At 40.3% G+C, this 19884-nt stretch overlaps 1 protein-coding gene across 2 annotated transcripts in view; it reads right to left on the bottom strand.

Moving 5' to 3' along the window:
* Positions 1–7273: 7273 nt before the first annotated feature.
* The window catches only part of AGTPBP1 (ATP/GTP binding carboxypeptidase 1), a 71545-nt gene continuing 58934 nt past the window's right edge, over positions 7274–19884 (bottom strand). For both annotated transcript variants that reach the window (XM_084834161.1, XM_084834162.1), the window contains 5 exons: positions 17547–17676; positions 15625–15756; positions 12498–12674; positions 10668–10828; positions 7274–7973 (listed from right to left, as the gene is read on the bottom strand). In XM_084834161.1, coding sequence (XP_084690287.1) covers positions 7796–7973; positions 10668–10828; positions 12498–12674; positions 15625–15756; positions 17547–17676 — 778 coding nt within the window. In that variant the 3' untranslated portion in view covers positions 7274–7795. The remainder of the gene's footprint in view (positions 7974–10667; positions 10829–12497; positions 12675–15624; positions 15757–17546; positions 17677–19884) is intronic.

Here is a 19884-nt window from a genome sequence, read left to right as displayed (position 1 = left end):
AAGCACTGATGCACAGCTATCTTCTCATCTCTCTACATCTGTTTGGTACTTTACAAAAGCCATTTTGAAGTGCAAGCCAAAACAATAACAAAATGTAGGACTAATAAAATTAAGGAGGAAAAAAAGGAGGAGAAAATACAAGTTTCTTACATTAAAGATGTGCATAACTAACTCATCAAAGAGAAGAAATGTTTTTATGTTGTGTAAGGTTTCAACATGCAATATAACACAGTACATCAATTTGCATAAGAATGTTCAAGGTTTTTATTCCTTTTTTGTTGGCTGCTAAAGGCATTTTTGATCAAATAGTGTATACTTTATTTTTCTATTGTTATTTACCGTCAAAAATAAAACAGTACTGGAGGCAAGTCCTGAGATTAAGCCGACCCTATGCACAGGCTTTTCAAAGATCAAAAGAAAATGTTCCCTTTGAATTTCCATTTCTACAATGAATTGCTGGTTTGTTGCATCTTCCTTTGGTTTAAAAAACCCACTAGTTATTTATATTTGCATCCCATTTCCATTGGAGGAAGGAACCATTGGATACAACCCAGAGTCTACTCTAGGAGCAGGGTTGGTAACGCAGTGGAAAGAGGAAAGTAGAAAATGAAAATACATAAACCAAACAAGGTTGTTAAATCAGAATAACTGCCATACTGGTTTAAGCTCTGGCTAATTACCTGGTTGAACAGGAATCTTGAGCAAAATCTGGAAAATGCGCAGATTTTAGCAAATGTCTTAAAGAAGGGACTGCTATATTTGACAATTCTATCTTTCTGCCTTTGCTGTTCAAATATATTATGCAAATGATATTGCTGAGTGCATATGGGTGTAATGGTCACAAAGGGAAAGAAGTTGTGTGATGTGGGCTCTATGGAAAGAAGTTATACCTACATAGGAAAATGGTGTGGTAGAGTGGGGGCCTGGGTGGGGGGTAAAGCATCTTGAACCAAAAGGAAATAGGTGAAATAGATAATTGGAATGCTAAAGTAGGAAGTCAAGAAATCACCGGGATAACAGGCAGGCATGGCCTTGGTGTACAAAATGAAGCAGGACAAAAGCTAATAGAGTTTTGCCAAGAGAACATGCTGATCATAGCAAACACTCTTTTCCAACAGCACAAGAGGTGACTCTACACATGGACATCACCAGATGGTCAATATCGAAATCAGATTGATTATGTCCTTTGCAGCCAAATTGGAGAAGCTCCATACAGTCAGTAAAAACAAGACCTGGAGCTGACTGTGGCTCAGATCATGAGCTGCTTCTTGCAAAATTTCGGCTTAAATTGAAGAATGTCGGGAAAACCACTAAACCGTTCAGGTATGACCTAAATCATATCCCTGATGAATATACAGTGGAGGTGAGGAATAGATTTCAGGGATTAGACCTGATAGACAGAGTGCCTGAGGAACTATGGACGGAGGTCTGTAACATTGTTCAGGAGGCAGCAACTCAATCCATCCCAAAGAAAAAGAAATGCAAGAAAGCACAGTGGCTGTCTGATGAGGCTTTACAAGTAGCTCACGAAAGAAGGGAAGCGAAAAGCAAGGGAGAAAGGGGAAGATATACCCAACTGAATGCAGAGTTCCAGAGAATAGCAAGGAGAGACAAGAAGGCCTTCTTAAATGAACAGTGCAAAGAAATCGAGGAAAACAACAGAATGGGAAAGACTAGAGATCTCTTCAAGAAAATCGGAGATCTCAAGGGAATGCTTTGTGCAAAGACGGGCATGATAAAGGACAAAGAAGGCAGGGACCTAACAGAAGCAGATGAAATTAAGAAGAGGTGGCAAGAATACACAGAAGAACTATACAGGAAAGATCTGAATGTCCCTGATAGCCATGATAGTGCGGTCACTGAACTTGAGCCGGACATCCTAGAGAGTGAAGTCAAGTGGGCCTTAGGAAGCATTAGTAACAACAAAGCTAGCGGAGATGACAGTATTCCAGCTGAGCTATTTAAAATCCTAAAAGATGATGCTGTTAAAGCGCTGCATTCAATATGCCAACAAATCTGGAACACTCAACAGTGGCCACAAGACTGGAAAAGGTCAGTTTACATTCCAATTCCAAAGAAGGGCAACGCCAAAGAGTGTTCAAACTACCGCACAATTGCGCTCATTTCACATGCCAGGAAGCTTATGCTCAAAATCCTACAAGCTAGGCTTCAGCAGTATGCGAACCGAGAACTACCGGAAGTACAAGCTGGGTTTCGAAGAGGCAGAGGAACTAGAGATCAAATCGCCAACATTCGCTGCATCATGGAGAAAGCAAGAGAATTCCAGAAAAACGTCTATTTCTGCTTCATTGACTACGCTAAAGCCTTTGATTGTGTGGATCACAACAAACTGTGGCAAATTCTTAAAGTGATGGGAGTACCAGACCACCTTACCTGTCTGCTGAGAAACCTGTACGAGGGTCAAGAAGCAACAGTAAGAACTGGACATGGAACAACCGATTGGTTCAAAATTGGGAAAGGAGTACGACAAGGCTGCATATTGTCACCATGCTTATTTAACTTATATGCAGAGTACATCATGAGAAATGCCGGGTTGGATGAATCAGAGGTCGGAATTAAGATTGCTGGGAGAATTATCAACAACCTCCGATATGCAGACGATACCACCCTAATGGCAGAAAGCGAAGAGGATCTCAAGAGCCTCTTGTTGAGGGTGAAAGAGGAGAGTGCAAAAGCTGGTTTGAAACTCAACATTAAAAAAACTAAGATCATGGCATCTGGCCCTATCACTTCCTGGCATATAGAAGGGGAAGAAATGGAAGCAGTGACAGATTTTACTTTCTTGGGCTCCAAGATCACCGCAGACAGTGACTGTAGCCATGAAATTAAAAGACGCTTGCTCCTTGGGAGGAAAGCTATGGCAAACCTAGACAGCATAGTAAGAAGCAGAGACATCACCTTGCCGACAAAGGTCTGTCTAATCAGAGCTATGGTTTTCCCAGTAGTAATGTATGGCTGTGAGAGCTGGACTATAAGGAAGGCTGAGCGCCGAAGAATTGATGCTTTCGAACTGTGGTGCTGGAGAAGACTCTTACGAGTCCCCTGGACTGCAAGGAGGTCAAATCAGTCCATCCTAAAGGAAATCAACCCTGAGTGCTCATTGGAAGGACAGATAATGAAGCTGAAGCTCCAATATTTTGGCCACCTAATGCGAAGAGAAAACTCCCTGGAAAAGACCCTGATGCTGGGAAAGACTGAAGGCAAAAGGAGAAGGGGACGGCAGAGGATGAGATGGCTAGATAGCATCACTGATGCAATGAATATGAACTTGAGCACGCTCCGGGAGAGAGCGGAGGACAGGAAGGCCTGGCGTGCTATGGTCCATGGGGTCACGAAGAGTCGGACACGACTGAACGACTGAACAACAACAAATTAATGGGCAACAAGAATGGGAACTCCAGAGTCAAGTGATCACAGTGATCATAGACAACTCTCCTTTTCTCTTTATGATCTTGTTTTTATCCTTATTGATATCAGAATTGGCTATGTGCAGCTGCTCCACCCTTACAGGTCCTACTTTATCAGTTCTATTAGTAGGAAGGTTTTGGTTTTTTTTTACAAATGGTGGTATATTTCTAAAGAGTACAAATATATATTGGCATATATGGTGAAATTGCTAAATCCCATCCTGCGGAATTGGCTATTTTGTACTTTTTCTATACACACATGAAACTTCCTTCAGTACTGGTGGAACCTTTAGTTAACACACAGCTAACATGCAGGAATCATCTTTGATATGGGTGGCTTGTCTCGGCATCACTTCTTCAATGGGGAGTGCACAGCCTGTAGGTGGCCCAAAGTTTCCAGCATCTGCTGAGCCATAATTCTAGACTCCTCTGAATTATAAAGGGATAAGACAGACACACCATTGATATATAGAACTGGAAACTGATGTTGTAAGCTGAGGAGCCAAGTGTTTCAGACACTTAGTGGAATGATGTGTAAAAAGCCACAAGCAACGGAAAAAAAAAAAAAGCCTGAAAGGCAATGAAAATTAAGCTGCCTTTAAATTTTGGAGATGCATAAGCATTTTACCTTATTATCTCTCTGCATACAGATATACACTGGAAGAGGGAGAGACCATGGCCCTGTTCACATGAGGCTTTTTATTGTGCACTCTTGGTCGTTCACTCACGGAAGTTTGCAGGTTCTTTTCACGACGTCGTCAACCTCTGGTGCCTCTCCAGTTGTTTTTAAGCTTTATTCTGCCTTTTTAAAAATTGCCAAAAGTGCGCTAATAAATATAAACTGCCATCAAAGAGGTGGTTCCAGAATCTCACAATATTGCAGCACCATTTACTGGTGTAAATAAAACATATGGAACTTGCCCACAAAGGAAATTGCTTTAAAAAAAAAAGAAAAAAAAAAGAGAGGGAGAGAGCAGGAAGCGCATGTATTGTGCAGATTGTAATCCCACAAAGACTTTGGAATAAGAAGCCCCGGTAAGGGTATGGGATTTTTGTTTCATGTAGAGATGCTCCATGTCTATTTGTAGCAGTAGAGGCACTAAATGTGTTTTGTTTATTGATGGAGATACCCAATTTTAATGCATATATTTGACGAGAAATCCATTAAATATTTATGTTGAGACAAAATAGAATTTGAAACATGTAAGATACCAGATTAATTGCTGTTCAAGTTTAACAAAGTTACAAAAATGTCTTAGTACAAAGAATATTAGTAGTCTGTTTTAGTTTGTCTACAATTGCTCTTAAAACATGCCAGGAGTTCACCATGTTAAAATATTTCCTATTCCTCACCTCCCCCTGACCCTGCCACCAAAAAAAAACCATGCAGGGAAATCAGGTGATCATAATTATTTTATTATACTTTTACTTGAGAAATTATATATCTGGGAATCATGCACAATAATATTGCCACAATTTATCATTACAGCATTACAATGAATAATTATTTAAAAACCTGGGCTTCATGGCTTTTGTACAAAGTATTTTGTGTTTTGACAGCCTTATATAAATAGAATATTTGCTGTCTTTATTCAGCTAGAAGTAGAGTAATATTCCACATTAAACGAACATCTGAAAGTTGGCACAAATGGCAACCTTTGCCTGAGAGGTACAATATTTAAAAAGGAGGATTCCAGCATTCATTAAAATGTATTACTGGAAAGAAATAATGTATTAAATACTGATACATAATTTTCGCCTTCCAAATCAGCACATCCTCAGAAGCTGACAGAAAGTACAACTCAAGTCTATAGATTTGCAGTATCTATGTTTTATATCAAGCTTGCATCAAAAATTATTTTGTAAAATCAAAATTAGGTTAAAAGACAGTCAAGATAAAAAAACACAGGAAATTATTCCATTGTTCAAAAGATTAACCGCAAGATTGTTAAATCCTCTTAAATTAAGAAAATGGGGAAAGGAAGTACAGCTTGTTATGCCAACATCATTTTATAAACCTTCACATTCCACATTCAATTGCTTGTTATGATGATGCAAACAGCAGATAGGTACAGGATTGCTTCTTTTATCTGATGCCCCCCTTACATTTGGTAAAAGGTCTGAATTTAAGGCTTGATTCACAATTTTGTTGCACAAAATGCACTGCAGGGTGCACTGCTGATGCCCCCTGAAATACATGCTGAGGACTGGTGAATGCTGGGGTCTGCTGTCATACTGCTTCGAGGCAGACTACTGTTGCTAGGTGGAGCTGTTTGAACCCACCCAGGCCGGAGCTGTAAACCCTGCGTTGTCCCCAGTATAATATGTCAATGGCATGATGGCTGTATGCTACCGCCAGTATCAGAGGCCTCTGTACAACAGTTGCTGGGGAACACAAGCGGGATAGCGCTCTAACACTCATGTCCTACTTGTGGGCTTCTCAGACAGCTCGTTGGCCACTGTGTGAACAGAATGCTGGACTAGATAGACCCTTGGCCTGATCCAGCATGGCGCTTATTATGCTCTATATCCCTGTATTCTCTGGAATCCAGGTATAAGCTCGTTGTGCTGAGGCTGAGGACATATATTGGCACAACACCCTGCAGTGCTGTGATGTTTTGAATTATGGTTCATGGTTTTGAACCAATGAATACATGATTGGTTCTCATATTTCTGTTCAAAATACTTTGTTTGTTCAATTTATTAAATCACAGAGTAAGATTATCCCTCCTTATGCGAAGCAAGTAGTTGGGTTTGGTTTGCAAAAAAAAAAATCCCAAACCACCCCACTTGTACTACTCCCCAAAACGGGGGGGGGGGGTAGAGATCAAGTGCGTTGTACCCAGGATGGTTCACTACCAAACATCACATGTGATGGACTGCCCTCTTCAGTATTAATGACTCGATACCAGTATTTCCTTTGATCCATAGTATCTCAGTAAAGCAGGATTTGTTTGGGCAGTGAGGGGTGGTGGGGTGGAGAGCAGATTCCAGACAAAATTAGGTACACTTAAATCCAATTGAAAATTCAAGTGTCCAAGATGTCTGCGTGCTTAGCTACCATGTTTAAAATCATCCAGCTTGCTTAATTTTCTCTCGATCACACACAAAGTAAATCCTAGCGGTATGACAAATAAGTCTGCAGTTAAGAAACTTCAACCCAAATGGACACCACTATCCCTCTATAAAAACATATATAGAACTAAAAAGTATAAACAATGTATCCAGAGCACATAGAGCTCATTTTAGCTATGTGCATATTAAATAAGGGAAAGAAACTAGCAATTAGTCACTAAATATACATACAATTAAATGCTTATATTTATGCTTACCAAGAACACGTTTGCTCCAAGTTTCATATCAATTATTTACTTCAAGAGGAACTTGGGTATGTGCTTTAGATTATGAACTGTATATAAATATATAATTCATGGTAGGCATGGGTAGATGAGGCCTACCTCTCACAAAAACCAGATGAGGTGGTAGTCCTGTCTCTGGACTAAACCACTTTAAACTACAGGTGGGGGCTCACATGATTAAATGCTCCTACATAAAAAAATCCCTGCACACAGAAAACCAGATGTCAGGGAAAAGAGATTCCTGCCTAGCCTTCTCCCTCACATGCTGGTTTTCTATGTGTAGTAACTGTTTTCATGTGGAGAAGCATTCAGTCATATGAGCCCCCACCTGTAGGCTGAAGTGGTATAGTCCAGACACAGATGAACCTGTTCGTAAGACCACTAAGATCTTTACCTAGCAAATGGAACCATTGTCCAAAACACCATTTCTCCTTTAATCAGAAATGCAGGTATCATTGTCTATTTTAAATCAAGAACAATAGTAAAACCATGTAATTACATTTTATTTAAGGCTCAAGATATACACTGATCAGTACATCCTTTTTTAATTTAAGTGCAAAATAAACTAGTCCAGAGCAAGTCCTGCATTGTGCCAAAACACAAACCACAAAATTTGAAGGAAAACAGTATCAGATCACACACACAAAATCATTTCAATAAACCTGTGTGTATGTGGAGTTTCTGTAAATAGCTCAGCAGCCACTGTCCCAAGGAATAAGGTTTAGCTTCTGCCCTCTGATATACCAATAGCTTCTTAATGTTTTGGTGAATGTAGGGATGAACACAAAAAGCCATGCAAAAATATTTAGCAGGCAATCAAGTGATAATGCAATTTCAGTGCTAAGGATAAGAACTAATGTATTTAAATAAAACAAGTGTCAATTAATTTAAAAGCCAGAAACATTTATTGTTTTTGAACTAGACTGACTGCAGTTAATTTGCTTGAGCAAAGCCCCAAAATTAAATAACCCACAGTATTTAATTTCTTCTTCATGTCCCAAAGATGTCTCAAGGCAAATGCGTCCTTGTAATTTCAGAGTCGGAAAGTCCATCTTCTTGAAGACAGGGCTCAAAATCACCAGCGTTATTTGCCAACTCAACATCTGGCTCATCATTGCTCTCTGCACTATAATCCACTTCTTCAAGGAAGCGAGGTTCATCTTCTTCCAAAACATATGTAGTGGGGCTACAGCAAGAACGCCAAAGAGTAGGTTTCAAGTCGCAAGATGCTCAAGTAAAACAATTTAATCAGCAATTTTTAAAAGAAATGAATGCAAGAAAGAAGCTAATTTGTTAAGTAAAATGTGACCAAGAGGCATTTGACTACTGGCATGATGACTATATCCATTTATATGTACACCATTTGGCCTATCACTTTTGGCCAAATCAAATGTTGTGGAGAAGATGCATGAACAATCTCACAAAAGTTTGTTTCACTGAAAAGTGCCCCTGCACAAGGCTTACAAGTTCAGCAAAGGAACCGTGTGTGCATGCTTAACGCTCTCTACTTTCCTGCCATTTGTCTGTTCAACCATCTCCAAGCAGATTTTCTGCTGTGGGAGAAATTATGCCGGAGCTCTATATCTTTCCCCCAAGGATGAGAAAGCTACATGGGGGGAGGAGGGGAGAGAGAGATTTTGAGCAGTCAAATTATAGGAAGGAAAGGCCTAAACTTCTGCTCTCTGTTAAAACAGGGGTGGGCAATTGGTGGTACCCCAGATCTTGAACTGCAAATCCATCAGCCCTAGCCAGCATAGCTAGTGGTGAGGGATGATGGGAGTTGTAGTCCAACAACATCTGGAGGACCACAAATCCTCACCACCCCTCAAAGGCTGCTTGCTGTTAAAAAAAGAGAGCAATTGATTAAGATACACAACATTGAATCTGAAACTAAGCTCCAGCACTAGTCCTGTCCCCTCCACTGATTTTCTTTCATTTATTTCACTAGCTGGGAGAAATGCTGTACCATGACTGGAACCACCTTAACACATATCAGGTTGGATCTCGATTAGTCATACTTAGAGTAGACCCATTGAAATAAATGGGATTTAATTTAGACATGGGTAACTCATGGGACTTCATGAGAAGTCTCATTTATGTCAATCAATGTGTCTACTTTAAGTATGACTAAATCTGGATCCAACCCATTATTTTCCAAATTATTTTTAATTTATTCCTGGACTTGCTTCTAGTTAGCTACTGACTTGCTAGTTTAACATACAAAGAGTTCACACTGTAGGCTATACAGTGTAAATTAATTCACAGGAAATTGAACTATTAAATATGAATGTTGTTCAGTATTAACTAATTGTTCTGAGCTCTGAATTTTTTATGCACACTTAAGACCTAGTAATATGAAGGCTTACCTTCACTAAAGATGTGCACACACTACCTGGCAAATAAAAATTCATATTTTTGTATATAGGATAACTGTCCAATTCACAACAGTATGTAGCATGCCTAACTGTATGAACTAGTCTTTCAAACCTATACAATTAAAAGGCAACTAATAATAGAAACAAAATCTCCGCAGCAACATAACTGAGACTAGTATTTGTAAGCAAGTCCTTCCAAGATTACTGAGATTTTAAATATTTGATTTTAATGCAGTCATGTAGAGAGGAATAGGCAACTGATAATGCCTATCTTAAGATACCTTAAGGTCATAGTTATCTTGAGATCTATTGATGAGCCAGGGCATTTTTATTCAATTAGGAGGATGTTTACTATAATAAAAGTTTCTTCACTGAAACTTTACCCTCCCCATATATCCTAAGGAATATTATGGATTTTTTTTCTCTACAGAACATTTTTGTAAAGCAAGTTGACCATCATACAAAATTAAAAATAGTAGTAGCATAATACAGTGGAGAGAACCTCAGCTTGGCCCATTAAGGTGTGTCACAAGGAAAAAATAGAAATGAAAATAGTGCATCACATCACCATGCCAAAAGAGCAAACTGACTATAGGAACCCTCCTCACCTATAAGCCAAGATCCTCTAAGATGTCCCAAAAGGAACATTTTACCAATTACCAAGCAATCAGAATCACTGGCCAATAACTTAGTAAAATGTGACATTAAATTTTACTAAAATTAATCTCAAAACTTACCAAATAACAGTAATTTCAAACTTATCTATGTAAGAAATCTGGCCCTTAAGCTTTAATTTTAGATGTTAAAACATTGAAAGAACTGAGGAAAAAATAATAATATACATACTATATAAAACTAGTTTGGGTTTTTATACCAGGGATGGGGAACCTCTAACCCATGGAAATCCTCTCCCAGGGCCCAGCCCCTCTCCCAGCACTAGAGAAAGGCAGGGTCTCTTTAGCATGGGGAGAGAGGAAAGTAGCTGCCATTCTTTACAAATGAGAGGGAGTGCCCTTTTCTCTGTGCCTGGAAAGGCATGGAGTCTCTCTCTTTCTCTCTGCACAGAGAAATGGAGTTTCGCCATGCAGAAACAGAGAGGCAGGAGCAATAATGCTGTGCCTTTCTCTGTAGAGTAAGACTCCCCTTTGACAGGGTTTTTAGAGGGAGGGTCTGCTCCCCAATGCCATCCAGCTCCCAGGAAAGCAATCCAGCCCTGGGGTCTAAGTAGTTCCCTATCCCTGCTTTATACAGAAGGCCTGATACAGCTTTCTAGACCAGAGCCAGATTTGTGAGTGCAGCAACCACGCTACAATATGCAGAGCATCCCTTCTGTACATGCACACACAGAAACAATGCAGGATGAGAACGTTCCACATTGCTGCTATTTGATAAATTTCTTCAAATGTTCACTTGCAAGAAAATCTGCCTGCTATTGTCATTATTTTATGTTAAGAAATCCCCTGAATAAACTATTTAGAAAAAGGAACACATTTAACTTGTACTACCTTGTCACTTTACAACTCGATTCAATCAATTCATTTTCAATGTCAAAGAGGGTAGATGGCAGGTTGTATTCCAGTGGTGATGTCAATCTTTTTAAACGCAATAAACCAGAACAGAACTTGGCTCCCATCTCTTCCAGTTCGCGTGTTCCAATTTGTAAGCCCTAATTAGGACACCAAATGGTTAGTTTAGAGTATTTATGGATTTATAATGCAAGTATTGAAATATTAACACTCAATACAATTTGTCTTTCCTTGTATTTCCCCATATGACATCTACGAAATAAGCAAATTAAAGTCTTAAAGGAACAAATCAAAACCAGAAAGTCCATACATTTTCTACGCTACTAGCCCTATGCAGGAGCAATTCCTGCACATGTTCAAAGTGCATGGGGAGAGGAAGCAGGGCAACATATGTCGTCCCTGTCCCCATTGCCTCTGCCCACAACCTTCCTGCCTAGAGCAGGAACATCTTAAATTAGATTCTTTGCACATTTAGCTAAATGCACTTAGAATCCACCCCAACGCGAGACAGTCAGGAATAGGGATGGAGGGGATCACATGTGAGGCCCTGCTCCCTATCAACACATACTCTGAAATGTCTTTAGGCAACTGTTTCCTATCTAAACTACATGCTCTTTAAAAAGCATGCTTAAACTCACCAATTTTATTCTGAAGAAAAAGATGCTGCAGGCCCCTGATCTGAAATGTGCTCTTGATTCAGACTTGGGGCTGTACCAGTTTTCTGCTGACAAATCATTTATGTCTAGCTGCTATTTGCCCCGAAGGTGCTGTCTACTGCAAACAGCACTTCTGAGGGCAAACAGAACTAGGGATGTCAGAGAATTCCGCCACGGATCTTGGTGAGGCTGAATGGCAGTGCATTTGGCCCCCCGAAATCTCTGGCGGAACGAAGCCCCCCCACCCCCCACCCCATGAAAGGCGCGCGAAACAGGACACCCACCTGCTGCCATTCGTGCTGACTTGCCAATGGTGGCCGTGTCCGCGGCTGCCATTCGATCACTATAGCCGTGATACTTATGTAGCCTATCACAGCAAAAAAAAGGGAACGCAAAGGGCGGCAGCTACGGCGGCCGCCATTTGCGTTACCCCTTTTTTTGCCGTGATAGCCTGCGTAAATATTTACGTAGGCTATTACAGCAAAAGAGGGGCACAAATGGCATAGTGGCCGCCATTTGCGTTCCCTTTTCGCCGTAATAGGCTACGTAAATATTTACGTAACCTATCATGGCAAAAAAAAAAGGGAACGCAAATGGCGGCCGCCGTAGCCACCGCCATTTGCGTTTGCTGGTTTTGTTTTGTTTTTTGCCGTGATAGGCTACGTAAATATTTCTGTAGCCTATCACAGCAAAATACAGGGATGCAAATGGTGGCAGCTATGGCAGCCACCATTTGCGTCCCTGCAGGCTGCCCAGCGGCCGGATGTCCGGCTGTGGCCGGAAAGAATTTCGGCGGGAGGGAGGGAGCGCCTCCCCCCCACTGCGAATGTCACCCTTCGAAAAGGTAAGTCACTTTCGTACATCCCTAAACTGAACCCATGGGTGGGGGTGACTTTTAATAGAAAACCAGTGCAGAGTCACAATCCAGATTGGGAGCATGTTCCAGATTGCCCCACCACCATGAGTGCTCCCTCCCACCGCCCATTTAAGCATGCTTTTTTAAAAAGCATGTTTATCTGATCGTGTAGTTTGGCCCTCAAATTATACATACGTCAATGTCCCCTTGAAGAGAACTCAAACAAAGCACAACATAACTTTATCTGAAGCATTAAATCTACACATGCTCTTTTGCAATCCACCCATTTTTATTTACCTTGTATTTCCCCTGATCACATCCACATAATGTGCTTTCCATGGTGTAACTCCTCTGAACACCTATCTCTCTCCAGACAACGACACGTGCTGTAGACTCCTTGGACTTTTCTACCACAAAACTGCAGCTGCTCATGCAGAATGCTGGGGCTGACTGACTCAATATCTTAGGAAGAGTCTGCAGGAAATAAGCATTTAAAGCAATTTGAAATACTTTTAATGTTTAACAGATACAATGCCAGGAAACCACTGAATATTAAAGTGTATTATTGGAAAACTTATTACGGTTTTTGAAAAATGCTTAATTGGTTGTGAAGTTATTTGGATTTTGCACTATGTATCTTTTACCTGCAAGAGCTCCTTTTCTTCATGGACTGGATTGAGATCCAGTCAAGGATCCAGGACCATTTTTCCTACTCTCCCCTCCACCTGCAGCCCCCCACTGTTCTGGAAGCTCCCTCCAAGCTCCAGAGCAGATATTTGGGTGGGGGCACAAGGGGCTGCAGGGAGAAGAGGTATGAGTGAAAGTCTGTTCAGGTGACTCTCCCACCAGTGGGAGCAATCCAAAGATCCCAGGCATTTGTTTTTTAAAAGCTTAGATGAAAAAGCTTAAATGAAATAACGTATTTGGAAATAGAGCAGAATTGTGTAGCTTTCCATATAGAAACTGAATCTAGGGGGCGAAATGATAAAAAATAGACAATATTCATTTAGAAGACACTCAGCTGTGTTGAATAAAAAGATGCAAGGAAACAGAAAATAGAATGATTCTTTTCTAGTTACAGCTGTCTACTTTGCACATATGCTTTATATTATGAAATACATCTGCCTTTCATTGCATGGAAAATTGAAGGTGAGACTTGAATTCAGTTATAAAATTCAGTGTACTCTTAAAAAGTGTATACTTAATATTGTCACAAGATGGCAGTGCACAACAAGAGTTCTTGGTATTGAGTTTTCCAATCATCCCTTCATTTTGGCCACTTAATTATTTCTACTATAAAACAAATGTGTTCACTTTTAAATCAGTGTTTTAAAATTAAGTTTTGTATCTACCGTGGAATTTCTTTTTCTAGGCAAACAAGATTTCCTTAGGCAAACAAGAAAACCACTTTCATAAAGATGGTTTTTTCTCCACGGTCTGAGTCATGTGAAACACCAAATTTACTTTAAACAGAAAAACAAAATATAGGGTTGGGCAATTTTATGCATCTACCAAATACAGACCTAAAGTTCCAAAGAAATGTAAGACTCTCAGGGCACAATCCTATGCATGTTGAGAAAGAAAAGAAATCTTACAACTCCCAGCATTCCTCAGCCAACATGGCTGGCTGAGGCATGCTGGGAGTTGTAGGACTTTTTTCAGTCTAAACATGCATAGGACTGCGCCCTCAAAGTCAATGGAATGGACACTAGTAAGTTTACTCTCATGGAAAAACTACATACTCACAGGTAAACTTTCTGCAGGGAGTCAAAACATGATTTTATGACAACACTAATAATTTTCACTACGGCCTTATCTGGACAGACATAGCCTAGCTACAGTTATCCATGCTCTGATAACCTCTCATCTGGATTACTGCAATGTGTTATACGTGGGGCTACCTTTGAAAATGGTCCGGAAACTTCAGCTAGTCCAAAATAGGGCAGCAAGATTGTTCACAGGGGCTGGCCAACGAGATCACATCACTCCAGTACTTTTCCAGCTGCACTGGCTGCCAGTCCACTTCTGGGCTCAATTCAAAGTGCTGGTATTAGCATTCAAAGTGCTAAACAGCTTTGAGCCAGGTTATCTGAAGGATCACCTCCTCCCATATGTGCCTGCCTGGACCCTAAGATCAAATCAGGGGTCCTTCTCTGGGAACTCCCGCGAAAGGAAGGGAGGAGGGTGGCTACCAGGAAGAGGTCCTTTTCTGCTGTGGCACCCTGGCTGTGGAATGAGCTCCCTAGGGAGGTCTGCCTGGTGCCTACATTGTACTTCTTCCGGCACCAGTTGAAGACCTTTTTATTCTCCCAGTATTTTAGCATTTTATCTTCCTAATCTTTTAGCTCTAGTGTTTTAAATCTGTATTTTAAATCTTTGCATTGTTGCTAGGTTTTATTCTAGTTGTACTGTTATGTTGTAGTTTTAAGCTTTCATATTTTATATTGTTTTATGCTGCACTTTGTGTTTTTATTTTTTGTGAACCGCCCAGAAAGCTTCAGCCATTGGGCAGTATAGAAAATAAATAAATAAATAAATAAATATTCCATATTATGTAAGAACACACGGTTGGCGACACAGAAGAGAAACCATTTTGATAAAGAATATTGTAAAGGGTAGAAAGCTACACATGAAGCTCTTGCAACTAAAGAATCCCGGCTAAAGCACTCCACAGCAAGACATTTCTCTGGATTTCTTTGTTAAGTAATCTAAAGCAGTCCCTGGAAATTCTGATGTCTTTTTCCTCAAAGGAGAATGTTCCACTGAAGCTGAATCTAAGGGCAAGTATCTAGGAGCTGCCTCCACTGGGAAAGAGCTTACTCAGAGCTCCAGAACCGAGCTGCCAATTCCATTCACATTGCATAGCTAGGTTAAAACACTAGCAAAGCTCTGAACTTCATTACAACATAGAATGTTCTACACTAGAGGAACACTATCTAATGATTTTTAAAATCATTTCCCTTCCCCTACCATATTCTCCTCTCTACCTACATATACACCAAAGCAGACAATTAGTCCCTCTTGCTCAGTCCTGTCCATTCTGCCTAACAGCTGCTCCCAGACAGAGATCTTATCCCAATCCTGTCACCCAAAATTAAAACAAAAGAGATGCTGGTGATTGAATCTCAGATCTTCAGCATACAAAGCACATGCTCTACCACTGAGTTACGTTTCCTCCCCCAAACACCCTCCCCCTGAAATTTTCTTTGGGTACTACTCATCAGTACAGGGAAGTTCTGCTGCAAAGGCCTCACTGAAATATTGGGAGTTGTTCAAGAGCATGGTAGGATTTGGTATGTAAATTTCCACAACAGTACAAATTGGCAACATATTCTCCAGTGAATATCATTTGATCTAAATAGGAATTATAAATATACCATACTCTCAGTTCAACACTGTACATGTACATATATTAAAAGCTCACCCTATAACCGAGGTCTTCAATAAGATCACAAGATGCAGCACTAACATTAGTATGCCACATTGTTTCCTTGATGCTGCAGCCATACATAAACACATTTTTCTTGCGAGAATGACCATGATAATCACAAAAAACCTACAAGAAATATTTTCAAAAATTAAAAAAGATACATCCTTTTTATAGCTAAAGTTGACCAGAGAAGTTTTCACCATTCCCACTCATCAAGAAAATCTTATTTGTTCAATTTTTGTGCTGCCTTTAGCAGCCCGATGTATCCATTTTCTTCAACAGGGAGTCAAAGATCCAGTTCAGACATAACAATCCCGGTCTGATACACATTTGTCAGCCTGGAAGCAAGTCGTACGCTTCCTCCTCCCCTTGCGTGCCCAGCTTTGGCATAGCTACCTTGCTTTCTTAAACCACAGTTTCCCATTATGTCAGGAAACTCTGGTTTAAGGGCTCTCACCAAACCAGGATATGAAACAAGGATCAGATCCTAGTTTCATATCCTAGCCCAGAGGGACCCTTTAAACCATAGTTTCCAGGTTCAGGCTTCAAGGGAAACTGTGGTTTAAGAAACCAAGATAGGTGTGCTGAAGATGGGTGTCCAAAGGAGAAGGGAAGAGGAAGGAACATGCCAGCACACAGCTCATTCCCATGTTGATAAACTGTGGTTTATCAGATTGGGATTGTTACATCAGAACTGGGCCCAAATGTGAAGTTCGGTTTATAACATTGGTTTAAAAGTGAGAGAAGGAAATGTAACAGCAATAGTAATATATGCAATAGGATTAAAACTGTTAATCCTTTCTTCAGAAGTCACTTACAGAGCAATCCTATGGTCCCTAGGAGAGCATCCCAGACCACAGGATTTTTCAGATTCCCCTTCATGAGGCCGAAGACACTCCTATCACCTCGGGAGGGGGACTCTGGGTTCTGATCCCCCCCCCCCGCCACATTGCAGCTGCCACAGAAAGAACTGTGGTGGCTGCTTCCCAAGTTCGGAAAAGCAACTTTGGGATGGTGGAAAAGGGGCATTCTGGTGGATGGGGCAGAGAAGGGAGAAGCTGGGATCCACAGTAACCTCTGGCCTTTCCAGCCCCAGTCCCACCCCAGCAGTGCAACTTCTCTAGATAGGCTCAGAAACCCATCTAGAGGATAAAGGAGGATGGAGGGGTGAAAATTGCCTCTAGTGCTTCTTCTGCTTTGGTGGGCGTCTGCCTGCAGAGCATAGGCTATTCGGAGTACTCCGACATTGGAGTGCTCCTTCAATGTGCACAGGATTGTGCCCTTAACTTATTAATAGAATCTTCAAGCAATACATCCTTTGGGGGGAAAAAGTTGTTCACCACTCCGAACATTCACTACACTTTCTCAGATGTCTCAATCATGTAAAAAAAAAAATGACACCTCTGCAAGAAGAAAATGAATCTAGGGCCAAATTAGATGTGACAGAGACAGTTATTTCTGTTTGTTCACAATATATTAAATGGAATAGGGGTGTTGGGGTCTAATTTTATGTGAAAGAATACTCGGGTGAGGGGAGTTAAAACCTTCTCACCATCCATCACCCAAAGTCCATTTTTCCAAGCATAGCTCCAATACCAGAAATGAGATGGGTTGAAAGAAAAGCGCCTGAAGCAACTGTATCATCCCTGTAACTCAACTACTTATAATACTACCTAAGGCAAGCAATACCTACTGCTTTCTTCACAGGAACTATCACATCTGTCTGTGGCTGCTAATAATACTGATCACATTTAAACATATACAATGGGCTTTGCTAGGGTAAATGATAGATGTTTCTGGAAAGATGCATCAAATTTAAGCAGAAAGGATTTACCGAATAGGTTCACATGTATTTTCATGTAACATAACTTTCACTGGATTAAACTGGGCATATAAAACAACAACAACACACTTACCAGTGGCAAACGTTTTATAGCAGCCAAATACTGGAGCAGGCCTTTGGCATGATAAATTGTGGGATGCAGATCTGGATTTGGGTTTTGCCACTGTCTATTCAAGTCCTCTCCACTTAAAGAACAGCGATGACTACAGGAGAAGTATAATACCAGTAACAACTTACTTTCCCAAATGAAAATATTTCCATCCTCCATTAAGTTTATGTTAACAACTTTTGTGGGATATTAGAAGGTGCGCTCAAATTATTATTACTATTCACTGAATTCAGTTCTTTACATCTTGTTTTAAAAAACGTTAATCTAAATGAATATGTTGGAAAGACAGTTAGGGTGCAATCCTATGCATGTTTAAGACAGAAAAATGCTGGCTAGGGAATGCTGGGAGTTATAGTACTTTTTCAGTCTAAACATACATAGGATTGCACCCTTAAACTGCTTCTACCCCATATTCTGATTTCAAACCAACTTTGAAGAAACGCAGTACATAGAGTTCATATTCAATATTTTCTTCTTTTTTTAATGTAAAAACTGGTTTTCAAGTCTGGGGTCTTTTTTGTTTTTACTTTTAAAGGGGCCATTAATTTGTTTCCCAGCTTTTTACCAAATTCATGTTATTTTTGAGCAAGGTCTTTCATTATATACAATTGGAGTGACATTTCACAATATGCTCAGATGCAGGAAGTCCATTAATTGTTATAATGTACAGTAATGAAAAATGCTCAACAGATTTGCTAAGCCTAATTTTAGCTATTACATTATTGGGTTGCATGCAGATGTAGTAATGCCTAGAATAGATCCACTGAAATCAATGCAACAAGTTAATTTCAACTAATTTAAATCCTACTGATTTCAATGGATCTTCTCTCAGCATGACTAAGTCTGGATCCAACCCATAATTTTTAATATTATACACTGGATCATACTGAAGATCCTTTAACTATTTCAATCAGTTAATGAAGGCAGCCTTCCCCAACCTGGGTGCCTTCCAGATGTCTTGTACTACAACCCTCCGCATCCGCCAGCCGGTATCCTCCAGCTATCTGGAGGGCACTAAGTCAGGGAAGGCTGCTTGAAGGTCACAAAAATGGAAAGTTGGTAATACAGTCATCTCTTTGATGCTTCATACTATTCAGTATTCTCAAAGTATCTGAACACTATTGAGAGCACTATGTCCATTAAAACATATTGTTTTAAGGCTTGAAGAAAGTATAGCAGATCTAATGCACAAAAATACTCATTTGAGAGTACAAGCATCTAGGCATAAGATTTCAAAAAAAAAAAGACAGCAAGATGTATTATGTACATCTTGGAACTGTAAGAGACAGTAATCCACTTAATCTACACAAAACAATAAGCAAAATACACATCACTCTAGTTCTCTTCAGCATTAGTAGGAAGGAGGCCAGGCCACTCTAGGATGAAAGAACCTCGTGGGTATGGAAGAAATTATTCCATTAGGCTAGCCTTCCCCAACCTGGTGCCCTCCAGACGTTTTGGACTACAACTCCCACCATTCCTGACTTATTGCCCATGCTAGTTGGGGCTGATGGGAGTTGAAGTCCAAAACATCTGGAGAGCACTAGGCTGGGGAAGGCTGCATTAAGTGCTTGTCAGGGCATCTTGTCAGGAATTGAATAGTTTAATACACACACACACACACACACACACACACACACGAAACTAAAGATATTAGAGTTATAAGACTTAGCTGCAACTGACACACTTACATAGAGTAAGTCCTATTGAATTCAGTATAATTAAACATGCTTAGGATTCATGCTTATGGCTGCAATCCTATATACTCTAACCTGGGAATAAGCCCCATGGAAGTAAGTTCTATTTCATTCAAAGTAAAACATGCATAGCATTGCACTGCATGTTAAGAATAATCTACCTAGGCAGATGTTAAGTCCTAAATCTGGGTGGGAACTCTTCCTGATGGAACGTAAAGCTTGCTGGCCCAGTCTTCTGAAAAGGAGAAGCATTAACCTCTCTTGACTGCCTAACACTGAAAGAATGTAGGTTGCACTGAGGGAAACTGTTTATTTTTAGGAGAAGGGAGGTTTATCAGTCCTATTTCTGCTCAAGTCACTTCGGCTTCTCTTTCCTGGAGAAACAACATCCCACTTCGTAACAGGTAAGAGCCTATTCAAGATAATTTCAACATTATATCTATCATGGTCAAGCCAGCTCGAGGTGGCATACAGTACTGCTGCCTTTAACACTTGAGAAGAGGAGGTTAGACAAAACTTGGCATATGAAAAGAGAAGCGTGAGTGGATGGATATTCATAAGTGGTTAATAAAAAGACTTGTTCACTTATACTAACATGGTTGTAT

Source organism: Heloderma suspectum, chromosome 2, assembly GCF_057233095.1.
Source record: "Heloderma suspectum isolate Gila_16-S chromosome 2, 16-S_ref, whole genome shotgun sequence".
Lineage (NCBI taxonomy): Eukaryota > Metazoa > Chordata > Lepidosauria > Squamata > Helodermatidae > Heloderma > Heloderma suspectum.
The sequence above is the reverse complement of the archived record's forward strand: the minus strand, read 5'-3'. Positions and strand labels throughout refer to the sequence as shown.